The 26,130-nt window shown below is 37.3% G+C and overlaps 1 protein-coding gene across 1 annotated transcript; it reads right to left on the bottom strand.

Moving 5' to 3' along the window:
- Positions 1-5,707: 5,707 nt before the first annotated feature.
- On the bottom strand, positions 5,708-18,970 carry LOC110449352. Its single transcript, XM_021496168.1, has 3 exons — positions 18,454-18,970; positions 13,026-13,229; positions 5,708-7,416 (listed from the first exon to the last, which is right to left on the bottom strand). Exons 1-3 carry the CDS (start codon positions 18,896-18,898, stop codon positions 6,800-6,802), a joined length of 1,266 nt encoding a protein of 421 aa, XP_021351843.1. The 5' UTR covers positions 18,899-18,970; the 3' UTR covers positions 5,708-6,799.
- Positions 18,971-26,130: the final 7,160 nt, after the last annotated feature.

The following is a 26,130-nucleotide window of genomic DNA, read 5'->3' as shown; positions in this document are numbered from 1 at the left end:
CAAAATATTGTTTTTTTCATTATTATTTTCATTGCATTTCAAACTATATAAATAAAACAAAACTCAGGAACTACTTTGCATTGCGCGAAACGACAAGACTACAATCGGAGTACTTTGGTTTTGAGACAGCTGATAACACATAATTGTGTTTGAAGGGGTTTTTTCAAATCAAGAAAAGATTCGTGTCCATGTCATATTGAATTAATTGAACTCGTTCAATAATTTTGTTATGGCACTCGCCTCAAGGCTCGAGTCATATCAAAGGCTCGTGTCTGCTTTCATATCAAATTATTGAACAAGTTTAATAAATTCAATATGACATGAACACTCATGTAAAATCTTTTATTAAGCATTTCATTACTGTATCTTATTAAACGTCACAAATATCATAATACAAGCTTCATAAGTAAAATGTATGTCACAGGAATATTCAATAAATAAGATGGTTATCGTGCTACGAATTTTAGTAATAGATTAGGGCGTAGATAACGTTAAAGTACATAGTGTATAACCTTGAAGCAGAAATGTATTCTTACAAACTTATCACTGAATAGTTTTGGTGTATTCAAAAATCATGTTAATTTGTCATATTATAAAGGTTTGTAAAGACATGTGTCCCGTTTTCTCTAACTTTACAGATATTTCAGAACACTCTAGACATGTAAACTCATCATTTATTTTACGTGCCACTGTTTAGATCTAAATGAAAAAGGTCACGTGGTACAGTAAAATGTTAACTTTGTTTGGCTTTCTGCATCATGCTTCTAAAGTTTGTGTCTCATAACCTCGTATTTCGATTTTCCGACTGTGAAATTTCTCTTTCTTGATAGTAACATCCCTGCATCTCACGATGTGTACATGTCGCGGTGATTCGGTATACAATAGTTTGCACCCAATATCATGACTTCCGTGATACATATCGACTGCTGACGGACACACTCAAACCACGGGGTTTACTTAGAGCCGGTCGATGAACACTAAGGACAAGTTTACTCCCGATTTGTGGGTATATCTATTTCTTAGAGTTATATGAGGGTTGTTATTTGTTATTATGCTCATACTTGTGCTGTTGGGTTGTTGTCACGTCCCCGGTTCTCGATATGATGACGTGGTACTACTTGAAATCGTCATAGATATACGTGGCAGATTTCGTCAATGTGGCAAAAGACGCTTACCCTTCCGGAAAACCTGGTCGTATTTAGCTTGTCCTTTTAAAGAATCATCATTAAAATCTGAACTTTGTTCATATTTACGGTATACTCTTTTGATTTATTTTCATTTGTAATTGATTACTTTCACTGATTATCCTGTATCTATGTACATATCTGCATCAAATATTTTATAAAATACATTTTTCGTGTTTATGTGGAAAAAAAAATACGAATTCTCTTTCTTCCAAAGAAGCTACTACATGATCAGGTATTTCTTTTTTTGACCCTTTCAGCTGTATGTAACTTCAGTAAACTCTTCCATGCATGGATTTAGACGAGTCCATTATGGTCTATGGTGGTGAAAGTGTTGTGGCAAACCCTATTGATACAACCAACCACTAATAATACAAACACCACTGAGCATAACTATAACTATCAGGCCCCACCCAATAATTAATAATCAACCATTCTAATTATACTAGACGAATATCTACATTATAAATGCTCTGAACTGTATTATTAATTGAACATTTCATTTGAATATCAATACAAAATAGGAAACTCAATTACCTATGTTATATATATATATAATGAAAATGAGTTGAAATACGCTTTGTTGACTTGTGTGTCTATACTTTGCATAAGTTACACTGTTACAATGCAATCATACTATTAAACAAAATATCTGCTGTAAGTCGTTTAAATCTTTCGTTATCGCATACACCGTTATCGTTATCTGAAATGATTAATAAGCCGTCGGCCAAACCTCCTTATTATTATTATTATTATTATTATTATTTCCTTTATTTCCTCCAAAACCGAAGAGTTACAGAAATAACGAACAAAACACTATTGAAAAGAGAAGAAAATGCATTCACAATCATGGTCACACCCTGACATAGTGACTCACACATGCACATGGACAGACACACACATAACAGAATAATAATAGTACACGCATCATACCATAAAGTACTATAAACACAACACAATGATATAATAGGTACTATTACAGTCATTATACGGTGATAATTATGATGATAGACAGTATAANAACAGTATTACAAGCATCGCACTATAAATTATACAGCATTATTATAGACAGTATTACTGTTACATAAGTCTTACAATACAATCATACATTGAGTAGAACCCGTTGCACGAAGTCATACAACATAGTCATACAGTGGTGTGAAATACACAACATACAATATAATAATTAACTTGAAGAAACAGCGCAACCATACAATGATTTCAGTTGTAGTAATACATCTCACAAGATTAATTCATACAATACAAACAATATTATGAATGGTAGTAAGTTGCACTAATCAACAGGAAAGACGTAGGAAATGCTTGCCTACTAATATGAATACAAAAATATATGTAATATATATATATTGGTGCAATGCTTTATTGAGAATATTGGAATCCTTTACATTGAGGTCCTCTAAGGGGTTAATGATATTGCACATAACCGTTACAACACATATTCTGTAAGTTTCCTTCGCCTTAACCGATCCTAAATTCTACAAGAGGTCGAATGAAGGTTTTGTTAATGTTTTGGTATTCTGGTTTTGTTTAACTGAAAATATTTAATCGTCGTGATCCAGAATAATATTTCCGACTAAGGGATTCCATGTGTACTACCATAAAATCTCGGAAAATAAGTCGAGACTTACTTGCGTTTTTTAGTAAGGAATCCCAGACTTAGCTAAATCGAAGCAGGCTTATTTTCAAGGCTGTCTTATATATTTTCAAAGTCATTTAGACTGCAAGGCATGTGCGGCTTATTTTCAAGGCCGTCTGACTTCCGAAGCCTTTTATACTAGAAGAAACGCATGTTCCATCTTAAATAGTTATATATGCACTGTTGAACTGTCAAACTAAATAGTGATCAATGTCACTATTTACTGGGACTTCCTTTCGATATCTCTCGGATCGCATCATTCAGTACTTTACCAACTAACTAATGTGGTTCGACCATAGCAAGTGTTTACAGAGTTGGTTTTGGCTAATACTGATGGTTTTTAAGAAAGAAAAACACCAAAATATTACCAAATAAAACTAACATTTAAGTATTATAATTAGCAGATGACATGCTTTTACTTACCTTTTTAAGATATGAATGCTTTTGAGAACAAGAGGCCCACAAGGCCTGTATCGCTCACCTGGATATTTAAGCAATTATGACAAAATATTCTCTAAATGAGATCCAAGGGAATATGTAGCATATCTGTATTAGATTTTTCATGCCTAGCAATTTGATGTATGGTTATGGGGTGGGGATCTCAACTGTTTCCAAGCTGTGACCCAGAAATTAGGTCCCTATAGGGTTGTGACCAGACCCCAGGATCAATTATAATATCATGACTACATTTGTCTCTGTATGCCCAGCATTTGTATACATAGTTTTGGGGTGGGGATCTCAACCGTTTTAAAGTTATGGCCCAGGGACTATGTCTCCAAGGGTGGGGCTAGACCCTAGGGCCATCCTGGAAGCAAATGTGCATTCTTATCTTTATACTCAGCAATTGTATATATGGATATACAGTGGGGATCTCAACCAAGTAATAAACTTTTTTTGACCCCACTCCTTAGCGCGGGGGGTCAGCCACACCAGTTGTACAATTTTGAATCCTTGCCTCCCATGAATGCTTCCGACCAAATATGATTGATATCCATGGCATAGTTCTACAGAAGAAGTCGTTTATAGCAATATAGCCAAATTGCTCCCTTTTGGCCCTGCCCCTCAGTCCCCTGGGGGGTCAGCCCCACCATTTGTACAATTTTGAATCCCCACCACCTAGGGATGCTTCCAGTCAAATTTAGTTAAATTCCAATAGGTGGTTAAGAAGATGTCGGTTAAAGCAGTCGGTTGACGTACAGACGACGGACGGACGACGGACGCCACGGCATGGCAAGGTGAGCTAAAAATGAAAAGGCACTGGAAAAATGTATACGAAAGTTGAAGGTGCCCTACCGAAATGACCAGGAATTATTCAACGTTATTCATCAGTAATACCTGAATAACCTTGTTTATTTATGGTTATTCATCAATAGAACCATGAATAACCAGGTAGATTATATAAAACCTGCATCAACCATGAATAATCATGAATATTCATAACCATGAATAATCATGAATATTCATAACCATGAATAATCATGAATATTCATACCATGAATAATCATGATTATTCATAACCATGAATAATCATGAAAATTCATACCATGAATTATCATGAAAATTCATAAACATGAATAATCATGAAAGTTCATAACCATGAATAATCATGTTGTGAATAATGACACGTTCTTAATAACATTTGGTTTGGCATTGATGCAGGACATGTAGTAAGCATTTTGACATATCTGTTGTACATGATCATGATAAAATGAAACTTGCAGCATCGTACAGAGTAACGAATACCGGGAAAGTTCATTGATGCGTATGTCTCCCTAAGTCCGTATCAGAATAAGTTATCATTTTGTTGTCGTGAATAATGACACGTTTGAATTGGCATTGATGCAGGACAGGTATTAAACATTTTTTACAATCTGTACCACATCCATGCGATCTGATACGCTTAGGTTCGTACAGATTAATGAATACCAGGAAAGTTTTTGTTGCGTGTGTGTCCTATGTCTGTATTATATAATAATGACCACTGTCATAATAACGACTCGTCATCAGTAACGTTATTTGGCATTATTTGGCATTTTGATTGGATATGTTTATTACAATACATGTACAACCTTACTATATCCATGTGACCGAAATGTTAGTCTCATTCCTATTAAAAAATACATTGAAGTTTATTGATCCTCGTGTCTCCCTAAGTCCGTGTTATCATAAGTGATCATTTTTTGTCGTTATTATTGACACGTTCTTAATAACATCTGGTTCGGCATTGATGCAGGACATGTAGTAAGCATTTTGACATATCTGTTGTACATATTCATGATAAAATGAAACGTGTAGAATCATACAGAGTAACGAATACCAAGAAAGTTCATTGACGCGTGTGTCTCCCCAAGTCCGTATCATAATCAGTTATCATTTTGTTGTCGTGAATTATGACACGTTTGAATTGGCTTTGATACAGGACAGGCATTAAACATTTTTTACAATCTGTACCATATCCATGCGATCTGAAACGCTTAGGTTCGTACAGATGAATGAATACCAGGAAAGTTTTTGTTGCGTGTGTGTCCTATGTCTGTATTATAATAATTTATAATAATCCGTAATAATGGATAACTGCCCATTGCACCATCATCCTGTCGGGGATAGACTTCTTCAAAACCTACTCGACCAACAAGGTTTATCTCTTATATATCAACCTCCATATTCTCCTTTATATAATGTAGCCGAATGCGTCTTCCATGCTATGCAACATCGCTTGAAGTGTAAACCAGGACTCACTGAACAATTTACAGAATTTGCCATAGTTGATGCACTTATTGACATACCAAATATTTACTTATCCCATGATTTCAGACATTGTGGATATGTAAAAGTTAAGAGGGGATGAAATAAAAACACACATCACTCTGATTTATTGCTTTTTTATATTTGTAAAACTCACTCCGTTTCAGAATGGGCTGCTTCTGTTACACAACGACAAACACACGTGTTCCTGAAAACTTAGTGTACATGCCTGTACGCGTCATACGCGTCAGCTCTATTGGCCAATCGGAAAAGAGCTTACTTCTTTCAAGTGATTGGGTGGTAGGGATGACATCATATATTGCGTTAACACTTGAAGTTTCAGCAGTCTAATACCTTTCCCCAAAGGATGCTTTACACCAAATTTGGTCGAAATGGTGATTTCACTATGCAAATTACATATTAAGTACATGTATTCAATCAAAGCAGTTAAAAGGTCAAAAGGTCCTTCAGTGTCCTTTTGTTTTCCCAATCAAAATTAAGTAGGCACAACTATCGGATCAAGGGGAACCTACATGTGAAGTTTAAGAAATATCCCTCCAGTACTTTTCAAGAAATAGCGATAACAAACTTAAACTGTTAAAATCCAAGATGGCCACCTGTCGGCCATTTTGTTTTTCCAATCAGACTCAAAATTGAATGGGCACAACAAGGGACCAAAGGGAAAATATAAGTGAAGTTTGAGAAATATCCCTCCAGTTCTCCCTGAGAAATACCGATAACAAGGATTATTTAAGGATGGACGGTGACAATAGACGAAGGACCAGGGACAAAGAGCGATTTGAATAGCCAACCACCTGATGATGGTGGGCTAAAAATGAAATCAATACCAAGATAGCCCTATTAAGCATGATGACATTAGCTCACTTGCTCTTCAGGTAGGTTTCTATGTAAGCTAACAAACTAAGATTTAAAGCGCTGTTGAAATATCCATCAAAAGATGATTGTTACGGTATAAATTTATGTATCATAAATGCCTGATAACTATTAAGTTTATAAGCCTTAGATAGATGTTGGTAATTCAAAATGAAAACAACCACAGCAATCCAATACACAGTGCCAGATTAGTCACTAGGAAATGGATTACAATCACACTGATATAATTAGGATTCAAATCTACCAACGCTACAACAAAGATTACGAAATCTGCAATTGGTGTAACTGTGATTCTGCTTTTCCTTGAATCGTCCACATTTTAACTCTTAAATTTTTTACATGAAATAAGATGTATCCTTTTATCATTAAGATCTTCAACATCTTCGCAACGATCTCTCACCCTTCTATAAATCCTGGCTGTCTTGACTGGGGAGACTACATGACCACACTGCAGACCTTCCTCAAAAATATCTATTTTCTTGCACATAAAAAATCCTGCATTTTTGCTTGTTAACTTAGAGGAAAGGCCATTGCTGAAACATTTATGATTTACCACCAACCATGATAAAAATATGGTAGCCAACCGAAAGCGGCCCATGTCCGGATCAAACAATGACACCGGTGAACTCGCAAGCAATACATCATGCCCCGAGTCATAAAGGTACACAAACAAATCTTTACTGTTCACAGCTATACAAGGATACAAATGGTGTTTCCTGTAAGGATGTAACTGTTTCTGAAGAAATGAAAAGACTATAACCTCAGCAAAAATCTCCTCATTATCACTGACACTTGATGTGCGTCTTTTGACCTCTGTAGCAGTTTTTCCAGGACTGTCATCATGATCATCTTCCTGTTCTTCATGGTTTACCTTAAGAACAGTATCTGTGTAGTTCAGGAGAACATCAACTTTCCCATGCCAAACTTCTGGATTTCCTTAAATAAAAATATAAAACGAGAATATAAATTCTACCTGTATGCACTATAAAATAAAACAAGAGGCCCATGGGCCTCAACAGTCACCTGAGTCTAACATCTCAAAACGTATCATCTTCTCATGCATATACTGTATATCAGGCTCAACATTTTCCTTGAATGAAACTGTTATCAAAGGGTTATACCAGTAATTCCAATTTAGTTTCAATTATTTATAATTGAAAATGAACAAAATATAGCAAGAGTAACATTTTTCTCTATAAGAATCACACATTATTGTATGTCTCACTTATCCTGCTTTGTCAGTATTCCGTCTTTGCTTATTGCAGAGTTATCATCACTTGTCAACTGGTATTGATTGTTACGTCATTGGTTTGTGTGAGAAAATTACGTGGTTTTCTCAAAATTTGATGACGTTACTCTCACAAACAAATGACGTAACAATCAATACCTGCTCACAAGAGAAGATAACTCTGTAATACGCAAAGACGAAATATGTCTTGCTTGTCCGGCTTTGTCAGTAGAGTAAGTTTTAAGGTAATAGGATTGTGTCACCATTTCTCAGTAGAATTTCTTCAAATTTTGTAGTTATATTGCTTTGAAGTAAAGAAAACTTTCTGCCACCAAAAAAATATAGGTTGTCATAATTTTAAGGATTATAAATGGAAATTTATGTAAAAAAGGAGTGACTTTTGGAAAAAAAATGAAAGACAATTTTTTGCAAAATAATGTCAATAAAAATCATACTGCCATATATTAGTATTGCATTAATGTATATCAATTTAAAAAATGCTGAAATTATGTCAAATAAATTATCTATAAAGGATTAAAAATTGACATTTTATAATAAAACCATATACACATAGTAATTGCAGGTAAGAGTTATCTTTCTTGAAAAACTTCACAGTAGTGAAATAGGTAGCCACTTTCCTGAAGTACAGAAAAAGGGACACATGTGGCTCATTGATAAAAAAAAACCACCTGAATTAATGCCTGGATTGCTTTGAAATACTTTAATATTGAGAGAACACACTGTTCTGTCAATAATAAACATACAATATTCATCAGTTTAATATTAAACATTAGAATTTGCGGAAATTGTGATATTGTCTCCTTACATTGGATTTTCAACTAGGTATGTACTTCCCATTTCCGTTTATCAATACACTCCCATGACCTTAAGCAAGCTCCACAATTCACTAAAATTATGGATTTTTTCCAATAACAACCAAGCAAACCTCAACAGTAATACAGAGATCCAAGAGGGATCTTGGCACCAACCATTGAATGATCTTTATTGGTCCTATGAAAGACTGATCTTTTCTCTACCTAATTCCCTTCTTTCCCCTCTTCCTCTTAATCATTTGATACCAAGTGGAACCTACATATATATGAAGTCCAAGAACGATCTAAGAAGAACTTTCTGAGAAATATTGATAACAAATTTCACCTGTAACAAGAGATCCAAGAGGGATCTTGGCGCCCACCATTGAATGATCTTTATTTGTTTTATGTATGATCTTTTCTCTACTTTACTGATCTGATAACAAGGAGAACATACATATGAAATCGAAAGATATTACAGAAGAATTTTCTGTGAATTAGAAATAGCAAAGCTTAACGTCAACTGTCTGCCATTTTGCTTTCGGGATCTGACTCAAAATCAAATGGGCACAACTAGGGACCAAGAGAAACCTACATATGAAGTTTGAGACAAGGGGAACCTTCATATGAAATCTAAGAGATATCTAAGAAGAACTTTTTGTGAATTAGAAATCATAATACTAAACTTAAACTGTCAGCCATTTTGTTTTCTGGACCAGACTCAAATTCAAACTAGAACACTGGCAGGTCAGCAAGGCCCCTGTCGTGTGGCAAGGCAGCACAATATACATCATACACATCCACCTCCATATTTGATGGGCTAACGGAAATGAAAATACTCTTTTGTTAGATTTGATTTGTTTTATTTAAATCCTAAATAACTCCCCCACTAAGAACTAGGGTCATAATCAGAGATCCACTTTGTCCTTGACCTTTGGAACCAAATGTCCTTTACCTTTGACCCAGTGACCTTGATCTTTGGAAAGTTGACTTCTTGTTAAATCTGACCAACTTTGCTTCATAATATCTTAACAAAATGATAATCAGCGATAACATACAAAATGTGACCTTGGCCTCTGCCCAGTGACCTTGACCTCTGACACCATGACATTGATCTTTGGTCAGTTGACTCCTTGTTTAATTCTGAACAATTTTGCTTCATCATGTCATGACAAAGTATTCATCAGTAAAAAGATACTAAATGTGAAGTTGACTTTTGTCCCAGCAACCTTGACCTTTAGTCAACTGACTCCTTGTTTAATTATGACCAACTTTGCTTCATAATATCTCAACAAAATGTCCATCAGTGAAAAGATACAAAATTTGACCATAGCCTCTGACCAGGTGACCTTGTCAATTGACTCCTTGTTTAATTCTGACCAATTTTGCTTCATCATGTCTTTACAAAATGTTCATCAGTGAAAAGTTACAAAATTTGACCTTGACCTTTGACAGAGTGACCTTGACCTCTGAACTGGTGACCTTGACCTCTGAACCAGTGACCTTGACCTTTGGTCAGTTAACTCCTTTTTTTAATTCTGACCAATTTTGCTTATCATGTCATAGCAAAATGTTCATCAGTAAAATGATACAATATTTGACTTTGACCTTTGGACCTAATAACCTTGACTTTTGACCTTTATTTTTTACGGCAGTGTGTATTTTTGTGATCTGAACATCTTCACCCAATTTCAAGTAAATCTGTCAATAAATACTTATCAGCCAAGAACAAAATTTGTTGACTGATGGATGGACGGCAAATGGACGGACGGACAGAGTGATTACTATAGGGCACCCTTATCTCCTATAAGGGGCCCTAATGAGCACAACTAGGGACCAAGGGGAAACTTCATATGAAGTTTGAGAAATATCCTTCCAGTACTTTTCAAGAAATAGTGATAACAAACTTCAATTGTCAAAATCCAAGAAGGCCGCCTTGTAGCCATTTTGTTTCCCTGATCAGAATCAATATCAAATTGGCACAACAAGTGACGAAGGGGATCCTACATGTGAAGTTTGAGAAATATCCCTCCAGTACTTTTCAAGAAATAGCGATAACAAACTTCAATTGTCAAAATCCAAGATGGTCACCTGTCGGCCATTTTGTTTCCTCGATCAGACTCAAAATTGAATGATGATGATGATGCATAGATGTGATAATGATGGTGTAATGGTGTATTAATGATTACAAATCATGCCTACTGGAATTGATGTTTGTGTGTGTACATGTATGTAGTGTTTATGTATTTATGTAATAAAAAAATCATAAAAAAATGAAATTAAAAAAACATGCAAATCGGTAAATAAAAACTCAAGTTAACAGCCAGGAACTGAATTTGTGGATGGACAGACGGACAGATGGAGGGTCAGACGGACAGAGATTACTATAGGGCACCCGTATCTCCGATATCTCCTGTCATTCTAACAACAGAAAGATTTTAGAGATTAGCTAAATTTCCCCTATTGGGCACCACCCCTCAGGCCCCAGAGGTCCCAGACCCACAGTTTATATGAAATTAATTTCCCTTAACCCAAGGGTGATTCAGACCAAATTTGGACAGAATCCTGCAGTTCAACCAAAGGATTTTGAAGAATTTAAAATATTTCCCCTATTGGGCACCACCCCTCAGACCCCTGGGTGCCAGCCTCAAAGTTCATATAAAATGGGTTCCCCAGTACCAAAGGATGCTTCAGACCAAAATAAACCAAATCTTTTCATTCCTACATAAAGGGTTTTAAATAATTTGCTATATTTCCTCAATTTGACCCTGCCCCTCAGGCCCCAGGGGGGGTCAGCCCAACCACTTGTACAATTTTGAATCCCTACCACCTAGGGTTGGGATGCTTCCAGTCAAATATGAATGATATCCGTCACTTAGTTCCAGAGGAAAAGTCATTTATAGCAATATAGCAAATTTGTCCTCTTTCGGCCCCACCCCTAAGCCCCCTGGGGGATCAGCCCCACCAGTTGTACAATTTTGAATCCCTACCACCTAGGGATGCTACCAGTTCAATATGAGTGATATCCGTTGCTTAGTTACAGAGAAGAATTAGTTGATCAATAGCAATATAGCCAAATTGCCCTCTTTTGGCCCCGCCCCTCAGTTCCCTGGAGTGGTCAGCCCCACCATTTGTACAATTTTGAATCCCCACCTTGGGATGCTTCCAGTCAAATTTAGTTAAATTCAAAACACTGGTTAAGAAGAAGTCGTTTGAAGAAATTGTTGACAGATGACAGAAAACGGATCAGGTGATCATGAGCTAAAAATAAATAAAAAAAAACAAAAAAAAAAGAACAAATATCAGTCCCTTAGTACAAATACAAAGGGTGCACAAAACCCTAATATTTGACTTTGGTATAAAAAGTTGAAAGTGCATATTGTATGAAAATACAAGTTTTGTGTCGAAATATCCTCCAAGGTGACAGTACCCAAATCGGATCACCAAAGAAGCATTTTGTTCACCTGTTAAAAATTCAGAAGATGACGTAGATCCATTTATGGTTATATCAAAAGAAAAATATCAAAGGGTTTTACATAAAGCAAAATTGTCACTCGAAGCTCACATGAACTATTTTTAGAACGCTCTGACATCACCAATTAGCTCTTCCTGTTTTTCCAAATGCCAGTACCCAAAACGGATCACGGACTGAATTTTTTAATATTGTTCACTTCAAATGAGCATGTTTTGTAAGCACACCATAATCTTAGATTGATGTTTGAAATTGGTATGAAGAAAAGAATTTCTATAGTCTGGATTTTTTATTTCAGGTGAAAACACGATGATAGGCCTCGCACGCGCCATTTCTTAACAACATTACAACATTCAAGACTTTGAAATATTTATTCTAGTGTCATTAAACTCGTAAATTGATAGCCTATAGACAAACCATTATATTGTTACGCATTCTAATTAGACTACATAAGTTTGATTAATGTATGTAAACACAAGATTTGATTTAAAACTGCTTTTTGTGAAAAGTCATCCGTTTTGGGTTCTGATCTGATTTGGGTACTGTCACCTTAGTGCTACTCAAGGATATAATGATAAGCCCAACTGAAGCATCAATTCCAAATATTGGTAGCCTAGTACAAATTATAATGCGTGTATTGATGCCTATCTTCCGAAAAAAAACAATTCAGGTTGGTAAGTATATATGTGACGTCTTTTGTGGGTCCCAACCAGTATTAGTACTTAATATTAGATTTGGCATGCCTATGAGCACTTTCACCAAAACCTTAACAATAAGTTTGACATAAAACATCTAACCTTAACAACAGATTTGACATAACACATCTAAGTCCAAAATGTTGTTTTGTTTAAAACAGACTTTTTCCCAAAAAAATAACTTATTCTGACTCTGGGAAGTAATAGTTAACCCCTACAGAAACCCTCAAACCAAATATCAGTGAGTACCTTAGCACCAAAACCTTCACATTGCTGACACCAGCACCGGGTGACAACATAAGCTCCCCTTCTCTTCGAGAGGCTAGCTAATGACTTACCAATACTTGTATCTCCAAACACACCAGTCATTTTGCAGCCTTCTTTGGAACACGAGCAGGCATTTTCTTTTCGTTTTCCTTTTGATTGCAATCGCCCATCTATGACATACTTTGAAGTAATAGATAGTTTCCCGAAAAAGTGATTAACCAAGAATATAGTGATATCTGTTTCCGACATCCCCTTTATGTTCTCCAATGAATAACCTACAACACAAAAGCAGAGGTGTCACATTCACTGATATTGTTTTTTATCCAGGGGACAGCACAAAACCAATGGCTAACTAATTACAAGAGATCCCTAAAGGATCTTGGCACCCACCATCGAACGACTTTGATTGGATCCCTGTAAGACTGATCTTTTCTCTACTTTTCTCTTCTTCCTCTTAATCAGTTGAAAACAAGAGAGCCCTACAATGTACATAATAAATCTGAAAAAGAAACATCAGGAACTTTCTGAGAAATAGGGTTAACAAACTTCAACTAATACAAGAGGAACTAAATGAAATTCAAGAAATATCCATGAAGAACTTTATGTGAAATAGTGACAACAAACTTTAACTGACAAAATTCTAAATGGCCGCCTGTTGGCCTCTTTTATAGCTCACCTGGCCCAATGGGCGATGTGAGCTTATGCCGTACTACAAGCGTCCATCGTCCGTCCGTCGTCTGTCCGTCAACTTTTTCTTTTGACCAACTTCTTCTGAAGAACTGGAGGACCTAGGGTCATGATATTTGGCCAGTAGGTACCTGAGATAGAGTGCTATACATTTCCTTATTTAAAAGGACCTAGACCTACTTTCAAGGTCACAGGGGTCAAATATGTTAACAATTTCAAACAACAATATCCTAAGAACCATTTAGACTAGAGTCATGATACTTGGGTATGTTATGTAGACTAGCAGTGCGACTCTTTTTCTCAATAACAGTAATGAGGTCAAAGGTCAACTTTAAATGCTAGTCAGGGGTCAAATGTCAACATGGGTTAAAAGCTTTAACAATCCTCTTCTCAAGTTCCATAAAGCCCAGGGTCATGATATTTGGCCAGTAGGTACCTAGGATGATATGCTATAAAGTTTCCTCATTGAAATTACGTAGACCTATTTTCAAGGTCACAGGGGTCAAATCTGTTAAAAACTTCAAACAACAATATCCTAAGAACCATTTGGACTAGAGTCATGATACTTGAGTATGTTATGTAGACCAGCTATGTGAATTGTTTACTTTATTACAGTTATGATGTCAGAGGTCAACTTTAAGTGCAAGTCGGGAGTCAAAGGTCAATGTGGGTTAAAAGCTTCAAAATCAAAATTTCAAACGACAATATCTTCAGAACCGTTAAAGAGATTTTAAAATGTCCTGTGTTCTAGTTACCAAATTTGGTCTTAAGTTACCTACCATAATATATGTCAATTTCATGTAACAAAAGAAACAGGTTAGCCCTTTGGGCCTCTTGTTTTCCAATCAGTCTCTAAATGGAACATACACAACCGGGGACCAAGGGGAACCTACTTGTAAAATTTGAAAAACATCCATGAAGAACTCTCTGAGAAATGGAGATAAACAACCTTCAAATGTCAACATTCAAAATGGCCACATGTCGGCCATCTTGTTTTCCGATCAGCCTTAAATTGAATATGCACAACTAGGGACCAAATTGTTGAAGTTGGTCAGTACCATTTAGAAGGGGAACCTACATCTGAGAAAGATCCATATTTTGGTTATCATGGCAAAATATGTATACTCTCATTTAAGTTATATTACAAATAGTTTCCTACTTTTTGAGCTGCTTCTCCCAAGGATGCTTTAGACCAAATATGGACCAAATAATTTCATTCTTCGAGAAGAAGAAGGATTTTAAATTTTTTGCTATATTTCCCCTATTGGGCCCCCTCTCCCCGGCCTCCGGGGTGCCACACTAGCTCGCGATCATCATGTCTTTCAGGACAAGTAGCGATTTAAAGGGTTGACCTCTATTTCCCATATTGCCCCCCCCCTCCCTCCGGCTCCAGGGGAGCCACAACCTCCATTTATACAACATTTGATCATCTTTGCCCAATAATGCTCCAGACTAGATTTCATCAAAATCCATTCAATGGTTCAGGACCAGTAGCGATTTAAAGAAAATGTTTACGGACGACGCACTATAGCATAAGTCCTTAGGACCAGGTGAGCTAAAAACTAGGGCTCAAAGGGAACCTATGCAAATAATTTGAGAAAGATCAATCAAGAACTTTCTGAACAAGAGGCCCCGAGGGCCTGTATCGCTCACCTGAATATGTTTGAAATAATAGGTATGAAGTAAAGATATAGCACCTCATGGTAGGTGCTGTAAGTACATATGAAATTTCAGATAGATCCATCCAGTACTTGAGATAAAGTGAGAACAAACTTCAAACAGAGCCCCACCCCTATGCCCCTAGGGGGGGGTCATACCCACCAATTATACAAAATTGAGACTCCATGGTCCAAGGATGCTCCAGACTAAATATGGAAAAAATCCCTTAATCACGATGGTCGAAGAAGGATTTAAAAGGTTNGGGGGGGTAGACACACCGTTTATACAAAATTGGTTCCCCTTCACCCAATGATGCTTTATACCAAATTTGGACAAAATCCTGTCATTCGTACAGAAGAAGAAGGTATTTGAAGAATTTGCTATGTTTCCCCTATTGGGCCCCTCCCTTCTATCCCCAGGTGGGCCACACTCGCTGTTTATACAAAATTGAGTCCCTTTTGTCCAAGGATGCTCCAGACTAAATTAGGATAAAATCCCTCAATCCATATGGTAGAGGAAGGATTATAAAGGTTTTACTTCTATTTCCCCTATTGGGCCGCGCCCCTCAGGTCCCAGGGGGGCCACACCCACCGTTTATACAAAATTGGTTCCCCTTTACCCAAGGATGCTCCACACCAAATATGGACCAAATCCTTTCAATCCTACAGAAGAAGAAGGATTTTAAAGAATAATTTTCTATGTTTCCCCTATTGGGCCCCGCTCCTCAGGCCCCAAGCGGGCCACATCCACGGTTTATACAAAATTGGTTCCGCTTCACCCAAGGATGCTCCACATCAAATATGGAACAAATCCTTTCATTCCTACAGAAGAAGGAGGATTTTAAAGAGTAATTTGCTATATTTCCCCTATTTGGCCCCACCCCTCAGCCCCAAGGGGGCCAGACCCACAGTTTATACAAAATTGGTTCCCCTTCCCCAAAGGATGGTTCTGACCAAATATGGAACAAATCCTTTCATTCCAACAGTTTACTATGTGTCCCTCACTGTGCCGAAGATTATACATAGGCACACTGTTGAGGAGAAATTCCTAGCTAAAAGCTTGATATTTTGGTGGTTGTTTTTTAAAACTGTAATATAAAACCAAGAGGCCCAATGGGCCTTAATCGCTCATTTAGTATTAATCTCACCCTTGTAATCTTAAAAGTGGACTAATATACAGCTACAAGCAAAATATCTGTGTTCGATCCATTTGAATCTATTAAATGATTTAAACATATGACGCATGCAACCTGAAAGTTTATAGCCTTCCGTCCCGGCATATTTCTGGCTAAATATCATTACCCTGGACCTTTTGAATACATTCATTTAAACAAGCGCTTCATCCCAGCATGTTAATGGCCAAATATCATCATCCAAGTCCTTTTGGTTATTGAGAAGAAGTTGTTTAAAGTTTTTTAAACATATTTGACCCCTGTGACCTTGAAAATAGATGGTAATTCATTTGAATAAACTTGGTAGCCCTTCATCCCAGCATGTTACTGGTCAAATGTCATTAGTCTATGCCTCTTGGATATTCAGGAGAAGTTATTTAAAGGTTTTAAACATATTTGACCCCTGTGACCTTGAAAAAAGATGGTCATTTGTTTGATCAAACTTTGTAGCTCTTCATCCCAGCATGTTACTGGCAAAGGCCTTTTGGTTATTGAGAAGAAGTTTTTTAAAGATGTTAAACATATTTGACCCCTGTTATCTTGAAAATAGATGAAGGTCATTTGTTTGAACAAACTTGGTAGTCCTTTATCCAAGTATGTTACTGGCCAAATATCATTATCCTAGGCTTCTTAGTTATTCAGAAGTTGTTTAAAGGTTTTAAACATATTTGACCCCTGTGACCTTGAATATGAGTCAAGGTCATTCATTTGAACAAACTCTGAAGCCCTCTATTACAGCATGCTACTGGTCAAATAGCATCATCCTAGGCCTCTTGGTTATTGAGAAGTTGTTGAAAGGTTTTAAACATATTTGACCCCTGTGATCTTGAATATAGGTAAAGTTCATTAACTTTAACAAAACATAGTAGCCCTTTATCCTAGCATGTTACTGCATAAATATCATTATCCTAGGCCTCTAAGTTATTCAGAAGAAGTTGTTTAAAGATTTTCTAAGACAATTGACCCCTTTGTCCTTGAAAATGGGTGAAGGTCATTCATTTGAACAAACCTGGTAGCCCTTCATCCCAGCATGCTACTGGCCAAATATCATCACCCTGGGAATTTTGGTTATTCAGAAGAAACTGTTTAAAGTTTTAACATATTTGACCCCTGTGACCTTGAAAATAGATGAAGGTCATTTATTTGAACAAACTTGGTAGCCCTTCATCCCAGTTTGCTTCTGGGCAAATATCATCACCCTAGGCCTTTCGGTTATTAAGAAGAAATCGTTTAAAGTAACATTTTGACGCCAGACGCAGACGGATGGACGAAGGACGACGCACCACGGCATAAGCTCACTTGGCACTTCGTGCCAGGTGAGCTAAAAAAGTGGCATGTTACATCAGGTGTGTTTGTAGCACTCCCTTGAATGATGTTAAGTCAGGGCTGAGTGTGTCATATATGTCTGGGGGCAGTAGGTATATTTCCCTTATTGACCCCTCCCCTCTGGCCCCTCGGGGGCCAGACCCACCATTTATACAAAATTGGTATCCAACGAAGGATGCTTCAGACCAAATTTGGTCAAAATCCATTCAGTCGTTCATCAGGTTGGGAACTTAGACCCTCAATTTTCGGAAACAGTCTCGGAAATGTGAGACACTCCCGCATTACAGAGACGAAATTGTCTCTCAAATGAGGTCTTGGAGACAATTTGGTCTTTGTAATGCGAGAGTGTCTCGCATTGCAGGGGCGTAACAAATGTCAGCTCTCAATGTGTAAGCCCAATGATGAAACGTGCTGACAAAAGGCAGCACCTGCAAGCGTGCAGCGCGAGGAAGGGGAGTGTATGGGAGGGGATGTTACGCCTCACATCGGTGGGGGCTTCATGGGGGTCTCCCCCAGGAGAATTTTTTTTCTTGATCGCCTGATCATTCTGTGCCATGTGACTGTCCCGGACATTGTGATATTGCCGTTAATATTGGAGCGAAACGTCTGACACCCGATGGACATAGACACAGCCTATGCTAGTTGCAAGACCATACCTTGCTGTGTAAAGTGATTTTTTTCGAGGAAATGGAGTAAAACTTCCAACGAGTGTGCTGCCATTTCGTCTGCAGGTTTACGGTTGTCGGTGAAATATTCAAGCAGAACTCCTAGGCCCTTCTGAAATATTTGAGCGATTGGATATGCATCCGGGTAAAATTCAACATTGCAATATGCATCTGAAAACGAAGCACCATTATCAGCATTGTTATTGCCAACCTTCGCAGGATAAATTTTCATGAATGCGTCGGGGTTAGCTTGCTCATCCAGCAATGGTGTCAGTTCTCCGAGACACCTGTAAACCCATTCAGAATCAGGTCTAAAACCGCCATGAATGTGACCATCAGGAGAATCGCACAAATCAACACAACATTTCACTTGTTTTGGCACTGAGCAACATGTTAATCTATCTTCATTGATAACACTATGTTCATTCGTCGCCATAATGCTATATAGGCGCAAAACCCTCTTCGTATAGGGCCTACACGTAACGCACTAGGGCCGTGCGAGTTGCAAGTTTCGTTTCCGATTTGCGGTGCATCTAATCACCGAAATGGACCAAAACGGACCGAATCGGAACCGAAATGGGACCGAAACGAAATGTATACGGTTATTCCAAGCGAACTAAATACATTTGAATACAGAAAACACTTTTGAATAATGTGTGTGACCGTTTAAAACGAAAAGAACCAAAACTGAACCGAAAAAGAAACGTATTTTAGTTTAAACATTATAATCGAAACCAGAGACGTATAATACATTATTGTATTATACGTCTCTGTCGAAACTTATAAAAGAAACATATCAAGGTTTTTTAAAGCGTATGGAATATATCACTGTGTGTGACCGTAAGAAGACGGACGTAAACGGAACCGAAACGTAACCAAAAAGAAATATCTGAAGTTATTTAACGGCGCGAAGTAAACACTTGTGACTAATGCGTGTGACCGTTTAAAACGAACAGAACCAAAACGGAACAGAAAAAAACCAATGAAGTTATTTTAATGGGTGTTCAATTCAATATACATTTGAATACGGTGTGTGATCGAAACGGACCGAACGGCAACTGTATATATGGTATTTCACGATTTTTTATGATAATTCTAATTTATACTAGATTTTTATGTAATTCTCTCAAGTCCGTAAACTATTAAACATTTTAATTCAAAATGGAATGTATCTTCTATGTTTCTTTCATACTCAAAATTTCGAGGGTTTCGCAGAGAACGTAAATGAGCGTAACACTTGGGAGTTAAAAGGCCGGTCTTCTACACGATGGTTTACTGTTTTGATTTTAAGATATGATTACAGGCATTTGCCCATATATTTTGCTCCAAAAAATAATCAACTGTACAATTGAATTAGTGTTAGAGTTATGGCTATATATACTATCTGAGTCTCACATGTTATGTGTATGTTAGAGTTAAGGCTATTTATCACATGTGCAATACGTATACAGAACGTTGTAATTCATCCTCTGAAAATTGCTTGTAACTATAACAAGATTCAACAGGTATGTAATAAAAGCAAGACCACACACTTGTGTTTTTCGAATCAGAAAGCACTCATTTATTGCGCGGACGTATATATTAACTCGTGCGCTCCGCGCACTCGTGAATATATTCGTCCGCGCAATACATATGTTAGCGTTAAGGCTATACATGTATATACTACCTCACATGTTATATATATGTTAGAGTTAAGGCTATATATACTATCTCACATGTTATATATTTGTTAGAGTTAAGGCTATATATTATGAAAGGCCGTTCATGTCAAAAACGAGATAACATTTAACGCATTAGCGTTTAACGCGTTAAACAACAATTTAACGGATTAAAAATAGTTTCAACGCAGTAAATGCTATCACGTTAAATATATACTTTTATCGCGTTAAACAAAAAAAATATTTTAACGCGATAAAATGCTTCCCAAGTATAACGCGTTAAATGGTGTACTTATTTTTTTAACGCGTTTAAGTGTCATAAATGAATGGACCAATCAAACGTGCAGTTACATACAGTACTTAATCATGGCTGAAGACGTCAGGACCTGGGGTTTTTTCAGGAAATCCTATCAACAGTGGATACTGTTATCGTGCTGGCATTGACGGGGATGCTGACACAAGGGACACACTTATACAAAGGTGCTTGTTTTATAGAATAATAATCTTATCGTGGATGAAGGATTATTTTGGCAACGAACCATAACCATAATCATTATTTAGGCTTAATGTTTATGCAAACTCGTCACATTAGTAAAGGTTTCAGTTAATAATTTGTCTAAATATACATTGTCAAAATGTCAAAATGCCGATGAACACCAGTCAGTACAGAAGAACGTTTGAATAAAATGCCTTGAATAAACATTGTTGTAAACACGCCTGAATGACGTCACGCAGCAACATTTGTGACGTCATCAGGCCTTCCGTGTTTTTGCTCAAAGATGCAGGCAGTTTCTAACCAGTATTCTAACACGATTCGTTTGCAACGATGTTCTAATCTGCGATAGACTCATGATCAATCGTGTTAAGCTCCTCCCATCGCACTTAAGCCACGCCCCGATTCTAACCAAAACAATATGGCGTCAAGCTCGCCTCATAGCGAAATCCCGCTGATAGTAGGCAACAGAACAGAAACGACCGATGGAATGCATTTGTTGAATGAATTAAAAAGTAAAAAAAAACATTCCTTGTTCTTACCTCCATTTATTACTGAAACGTTCGTTCCATTCGTGTGAAGGCATCTATTTAGATCCGAAATCAAATCAAACATTTCACATATGTCGTATGCATTTACACAAAACTCATCACAAATCTGTACAAATAATCACCGATTTTGTCGATAAGCACAGATTGGTATGCATACTGACATGTACATGTATGAACTTGTTCAATAGTAAACCGAATGTGTCGTATAAACTTTGGTAATAGAACGTTCACGAACAATCCAAATATTCCGCCTCGTCAACATACAGATCGAGCTCTCGCCAGTATGGGCGGGGCTAAATGACCGACTTTTGAAAGCTTCTTTCCGATTGGTCAGTCCGCTGCAGAATGACACGTCGCCAGTTCAGCTCACAAAGTACTTTTGTACAAGGAAATACAATGTTTCTAAACATATTAGCGTAGTATATTTGTTAAGGTGTGTTAGAATGGGGATAGTACGTTGTTTTTCGTGTCTATACTGGCGATTAGAACATGAAATTTGGTTTAAACTCTCGACCTATCGGTCTCGAGTTCAAACCCAAATTTCATGTTCTAATCGCCAGTATAGCCACTCAAAACAACGTACTATCCCCTAATTCTAACACGATTCGTTTGCAACGCGTGTTTTGATTGGATACGGACCATGTTCTAATCTGCGATAGAATCATGATCAATCGTGTTAAGCTCCTCCCATCGCACTTAAGCCACGCCCCGTTTCTAACAAAAACAATATGGCGTCAAGCTCGCCTCATAGCGAAATCCCGCTGATAAGGCTAGTAGGCAACAGAACAGAAACGACCGATGAAATGCATTTGTTGAATGAATCAAAAAGTAATAAAAGAACACATTCCTTGTTCTTACCTCCATTTATTACTGAAACGTTCGTTCCATCCGTGTGAAGGCATCTATTTAGATCCGAACTCAAATGAAACATTTCACATGTGTCGTATGCATTTACACAAAACTCTTCACAAATCTATACAAATAATCACCGATTTTGTCGATAAGCACAGATTGGTATGCATACTGATATGGAAATATATAAGAACTTGGTCAATATTAATCCGAATGTATCGTATAAACTTTGGTAACAGGACGTTCACGAACAATCCAAATATTCCGCCTCGTCAACATACAGATCGAGCTCTCGCAAGTATGGGCGGGGCTAAATGACCGACCTTTGAAAGCTTCTTTCCGATTGGTCAGTCCGCTGCAGAATGACACGTCGCCAGTTCAGCTCACAAAGTACTTTTGTACAAGGAAATACAATGTTTCTAAACATATTAGCGAAGTATATTTGTTAAGGTGTGTTAGAATGGGGATAGTGCGTTGTTTTTCGTGTCTATACTGGCGATTAGAACATGAAATTTGGTTTAAACTCTCGACCTATCGGTCTCGAGTTGAAACCCAAATTTCATGTTCTAATCGCCAGTATAGCCACTCAAAACAACGTACTATCCCCTAAATGTAACATATTGTATGTTTATGTTTCACAAGTCGTACTGATACGAACAGCTCAAAATATGTGTGTGTAACAATGATTAACATTCAAATAAATGGTTTTTCTTAGTTGTGATAGTTAATTTTCGATAACTTGAAGAAACTGATGAATGCTGTTCGAGTAAGATGGCTGGGATCGGCCGAGATGAGGTCGAGGTTACATGCATCGCAATAAAGATTCAGTCCTGAACAAATATAAACTTCCAAATCGGTGCCCAAAATTATACTTTTCATCGGGTCCGGATAAGACGGTGGTCTCTCATTTCAGATGATATAAAATGTATCTGTATTTAACGTAGATTTATAAGCAGACGACATTGGTTACTATTTTATAAAACTAGTTTGTTAACTGAAAAACGGCTAACTTTTTGTTAACAAATAACTAGCAGCAAATTGTAGACAATGTAATTGGTACATATATTGTTTCAACGTCATGAGGTTGAAGCTCACGGTCACTAGATACAAATGAAACATAAAACATGGCAAGAATCTGAATTTGCGAATTTCCATAAAACGGTACACTTTTTGTATAATATAAACATATATATATTAGAAAGCTATAGGAAGTAATGCAAGGAATATATTTCCGCAAAGTTTCCATGTCACAGGGTCAAAGGTCAAGGTCGTGGACACTTGGGGAGACTGAAATTACAAAGTTCCTAAAAAACAGTACACTTTTTATATACACGTACACCGACACTCACTTTGGAAGACTAAAAATGCATTTTTTTTCTAAAAATGGTACACTTTCTGCATGAACGGGAAAAAAATTGGCAAAGTTTCGAGGTCATAGGGGTTAAAGTGTAATGGCACTGATACTTCAGAAGACAAACAAAAACCATTTCTCGTTAACGGAACGCCTTTTGTATACACTTCTACATTTGCAAAATTGTAGAAAATAATATTGCAGCAAAGTTGTAAGGTCACGTTAAGGACCCATTAAATTTAGTTGCGGAAACAGACGAAGACAGCTGGGAATTTAATAGCTTCAAAAATTGAACTAGTTCTGAAACTTAATGTGATGCATAATATTTTGTTGATAGGTCATATTATTCACATCAATGTTATTGTTTAGACTACAAAACTTGAGGAGAGATGTGGCACTAGGGAAGGCAGAGTTTCTGACCGATGACTAATTTGAGAACATAGTAGCGGCTATAAAGTCTATGTAGCAGGAACTACTGTCTTCTTGTCGCGATCCAGGTATAGTACACATAATAACTCTGACAGCTCTTTAGGTATGGTACACATAATAACTCTGACAGCTCTTTAGGTATGGTACACATAATAACTCTGACAGCTCTTTAGGTATGGTACACATAATAACTCCGACAGCACTTAGCAGCTGGTCTACGTAAGGGGTGGTGGGTGCCGGAATGGACCACTCAAACTAGGTTTTTAACTGTTCAATCATTTATGCACCCTCCACAAAATGGGCAGAGGTAGATAGTGTTAGCCATATATATCTGTCACCTTGGGTACACTTTACGTTTAGCTCCGTTTAAACATATCATGCAAAAGGTTTGGGCACAAGTTACACGGACATTANGAGAGAGAGAGAGAGAGAGAGAGAGAGAGAGAGAGAGAGATTATTACTTATTCATTGCAGTTTATATATGTACATCCTCAATATTCAATATGCACACATCCACTCTTACTTTTATGTACAAATTATAGTAGATTTTAAAATTTATCATGAAAATAGAACCATCCAGCACAGTCAGCGCAGTGATATCCTGGCACTATTCCATACTTTCAGCTATTCAACAGTTCGTGACGTCCCGTGCTTAGTGGCTTTCTCCTTTTCATTCCATCCTTTCTTGAAAATTCGTTTCCACCGCACTGACTGTAACTGAATGGCCCATCACATGCCTTTATTACATACATTATATACAACGGTAAGTGGAACTATTTACAGAAAGAACGTAACGCACATCTCCACACTCACTCGCATACATTCAAGCACACGCACACTTCTTGCATTCACGCTCTCGTGCACTTAAAAGAAAGTTAAACATTACAGAGGATTACTAAAATAATAAGGAACACACAAGTGCACGCTTTGCCATGTAATACGGACACAAGTTAAGAAATGAATATGAAAGATAATGAGGACTGCTGGAGAGGAGAGAAGAACGCGACCGTATTAAAACCTGCGAGTACTCGATTTTCCGACACTGTTACAGATCTTGTTTGGGTTTCTATTATCGATACGTCTCTGGGTTTCACGACCTGGACACGCGACGGTATGGCGCCGAAACGATATCGAGCGTCTGTAGCAACTTTGCCCGAAACTAGCGATCAAATCTTTAAGCATCATCTTCTTTTGGTATTGCCTTAATAACACCCACCCTCCCCCCTTTTCCCATCGCATAACCTCACAAAAGTCACCAACATTTGCCGGATGTTGACGGCAGGCGACGAAAACAAAACAGCACGCGGCAAAAAGCGCGTGAACAAAAAGTCGCCCGGTCAAGGTTCATCTTCTCGACCAATCAAAATTACGGATGGCCATATACCACGTGTGGTGTATAACTCATAAATATTCAACAGTCTGCTTGTTTATACAATGATCTGAGAGTGGAATAACACAGCGATTGTGGTAGAAAAGGCTATATATACTATCTCGCATGTTATATATATGTTAGAGTTAATGCTATATATATGAATTTGTGTACGCCGCACCCGGACCCGACCGCCGACTAGAGACTTTTTTTCCCTCAACAACGGCTCGATGAATAAATGTTATATTTTCTGCAAACATTCAAATAAATATTTGAAAAATCTTCAACTTGAAATAAAAAGGAAACAATTCCTAGTACTTTATTAATCGCCGATTTACAGACATCAGGGCGTGAATTTGTGTACGCCACACTCAACCGTAAAATTTTCCGGTTTGGACAAATCGTACTCAATATACGGTTGATTTTTACGATTTCGTCGATTCCACTCTTCAAGTAAACCTAACTGTTTCTAAAAGTATAAGTTTCAATGCGAAAAACAACTTATTTCATTTCATATCTTGTTGTTTTTTTGTGGTCGCGGGTGTTTTTTTTACGCCCATTCCCATGCCAAGGGCAGACTACTCCCGATTCATCGCTCCCGTGCATGTTGCTGGACGTTAGGTAAGATTTTTTTCAAAAGTTTCCTTTTTTCCCCATATGCTGATGATACCTATGGGCGGCCGTTTTAGGATAAAATACATAAACTAAGTGCAAACAACCAAAATGGCCATTATGTAGTTTTTAAACTTAAGTGTAAAAGATTTCCACTAAATAGTAAAAAAATATATTTACATTTAAGTGCAAAAAGCACGGAGAGGTTTCGACAAGAAATTCACCCACCGAGGTCATTTTCGACTGTTCCAAAATGACGTTCAATAAATGGTCGACCAATGAGTAGTGTTCTATCAAGTTCGTATCGACCAATCAAATCTTAAGTGAAAAACTTGTACATTGGATTGCCATTA

The sequence above is a fragment of the Mizuhopecten yessoensis genome, unplaced genomic scaffold (assembly GCF_002113885.1).
Source record: "Mizuhopecten yessoensis strain PY_sf001 unplaced genomic scaffold, ASM211388v2 scaffold4583, whole genome shotgun sequence".
NCBI lineage: Eukaryota > Metazoa > Mollusca > Bivalvia > Pectinida > Pectinidae > Mizuhopecten > Mizuhopecten yessoensis.
Note: the sequence above shows the minus strand (reverse complement) of the source record. Positions and strands in the feature narration are given on the sequence as shown.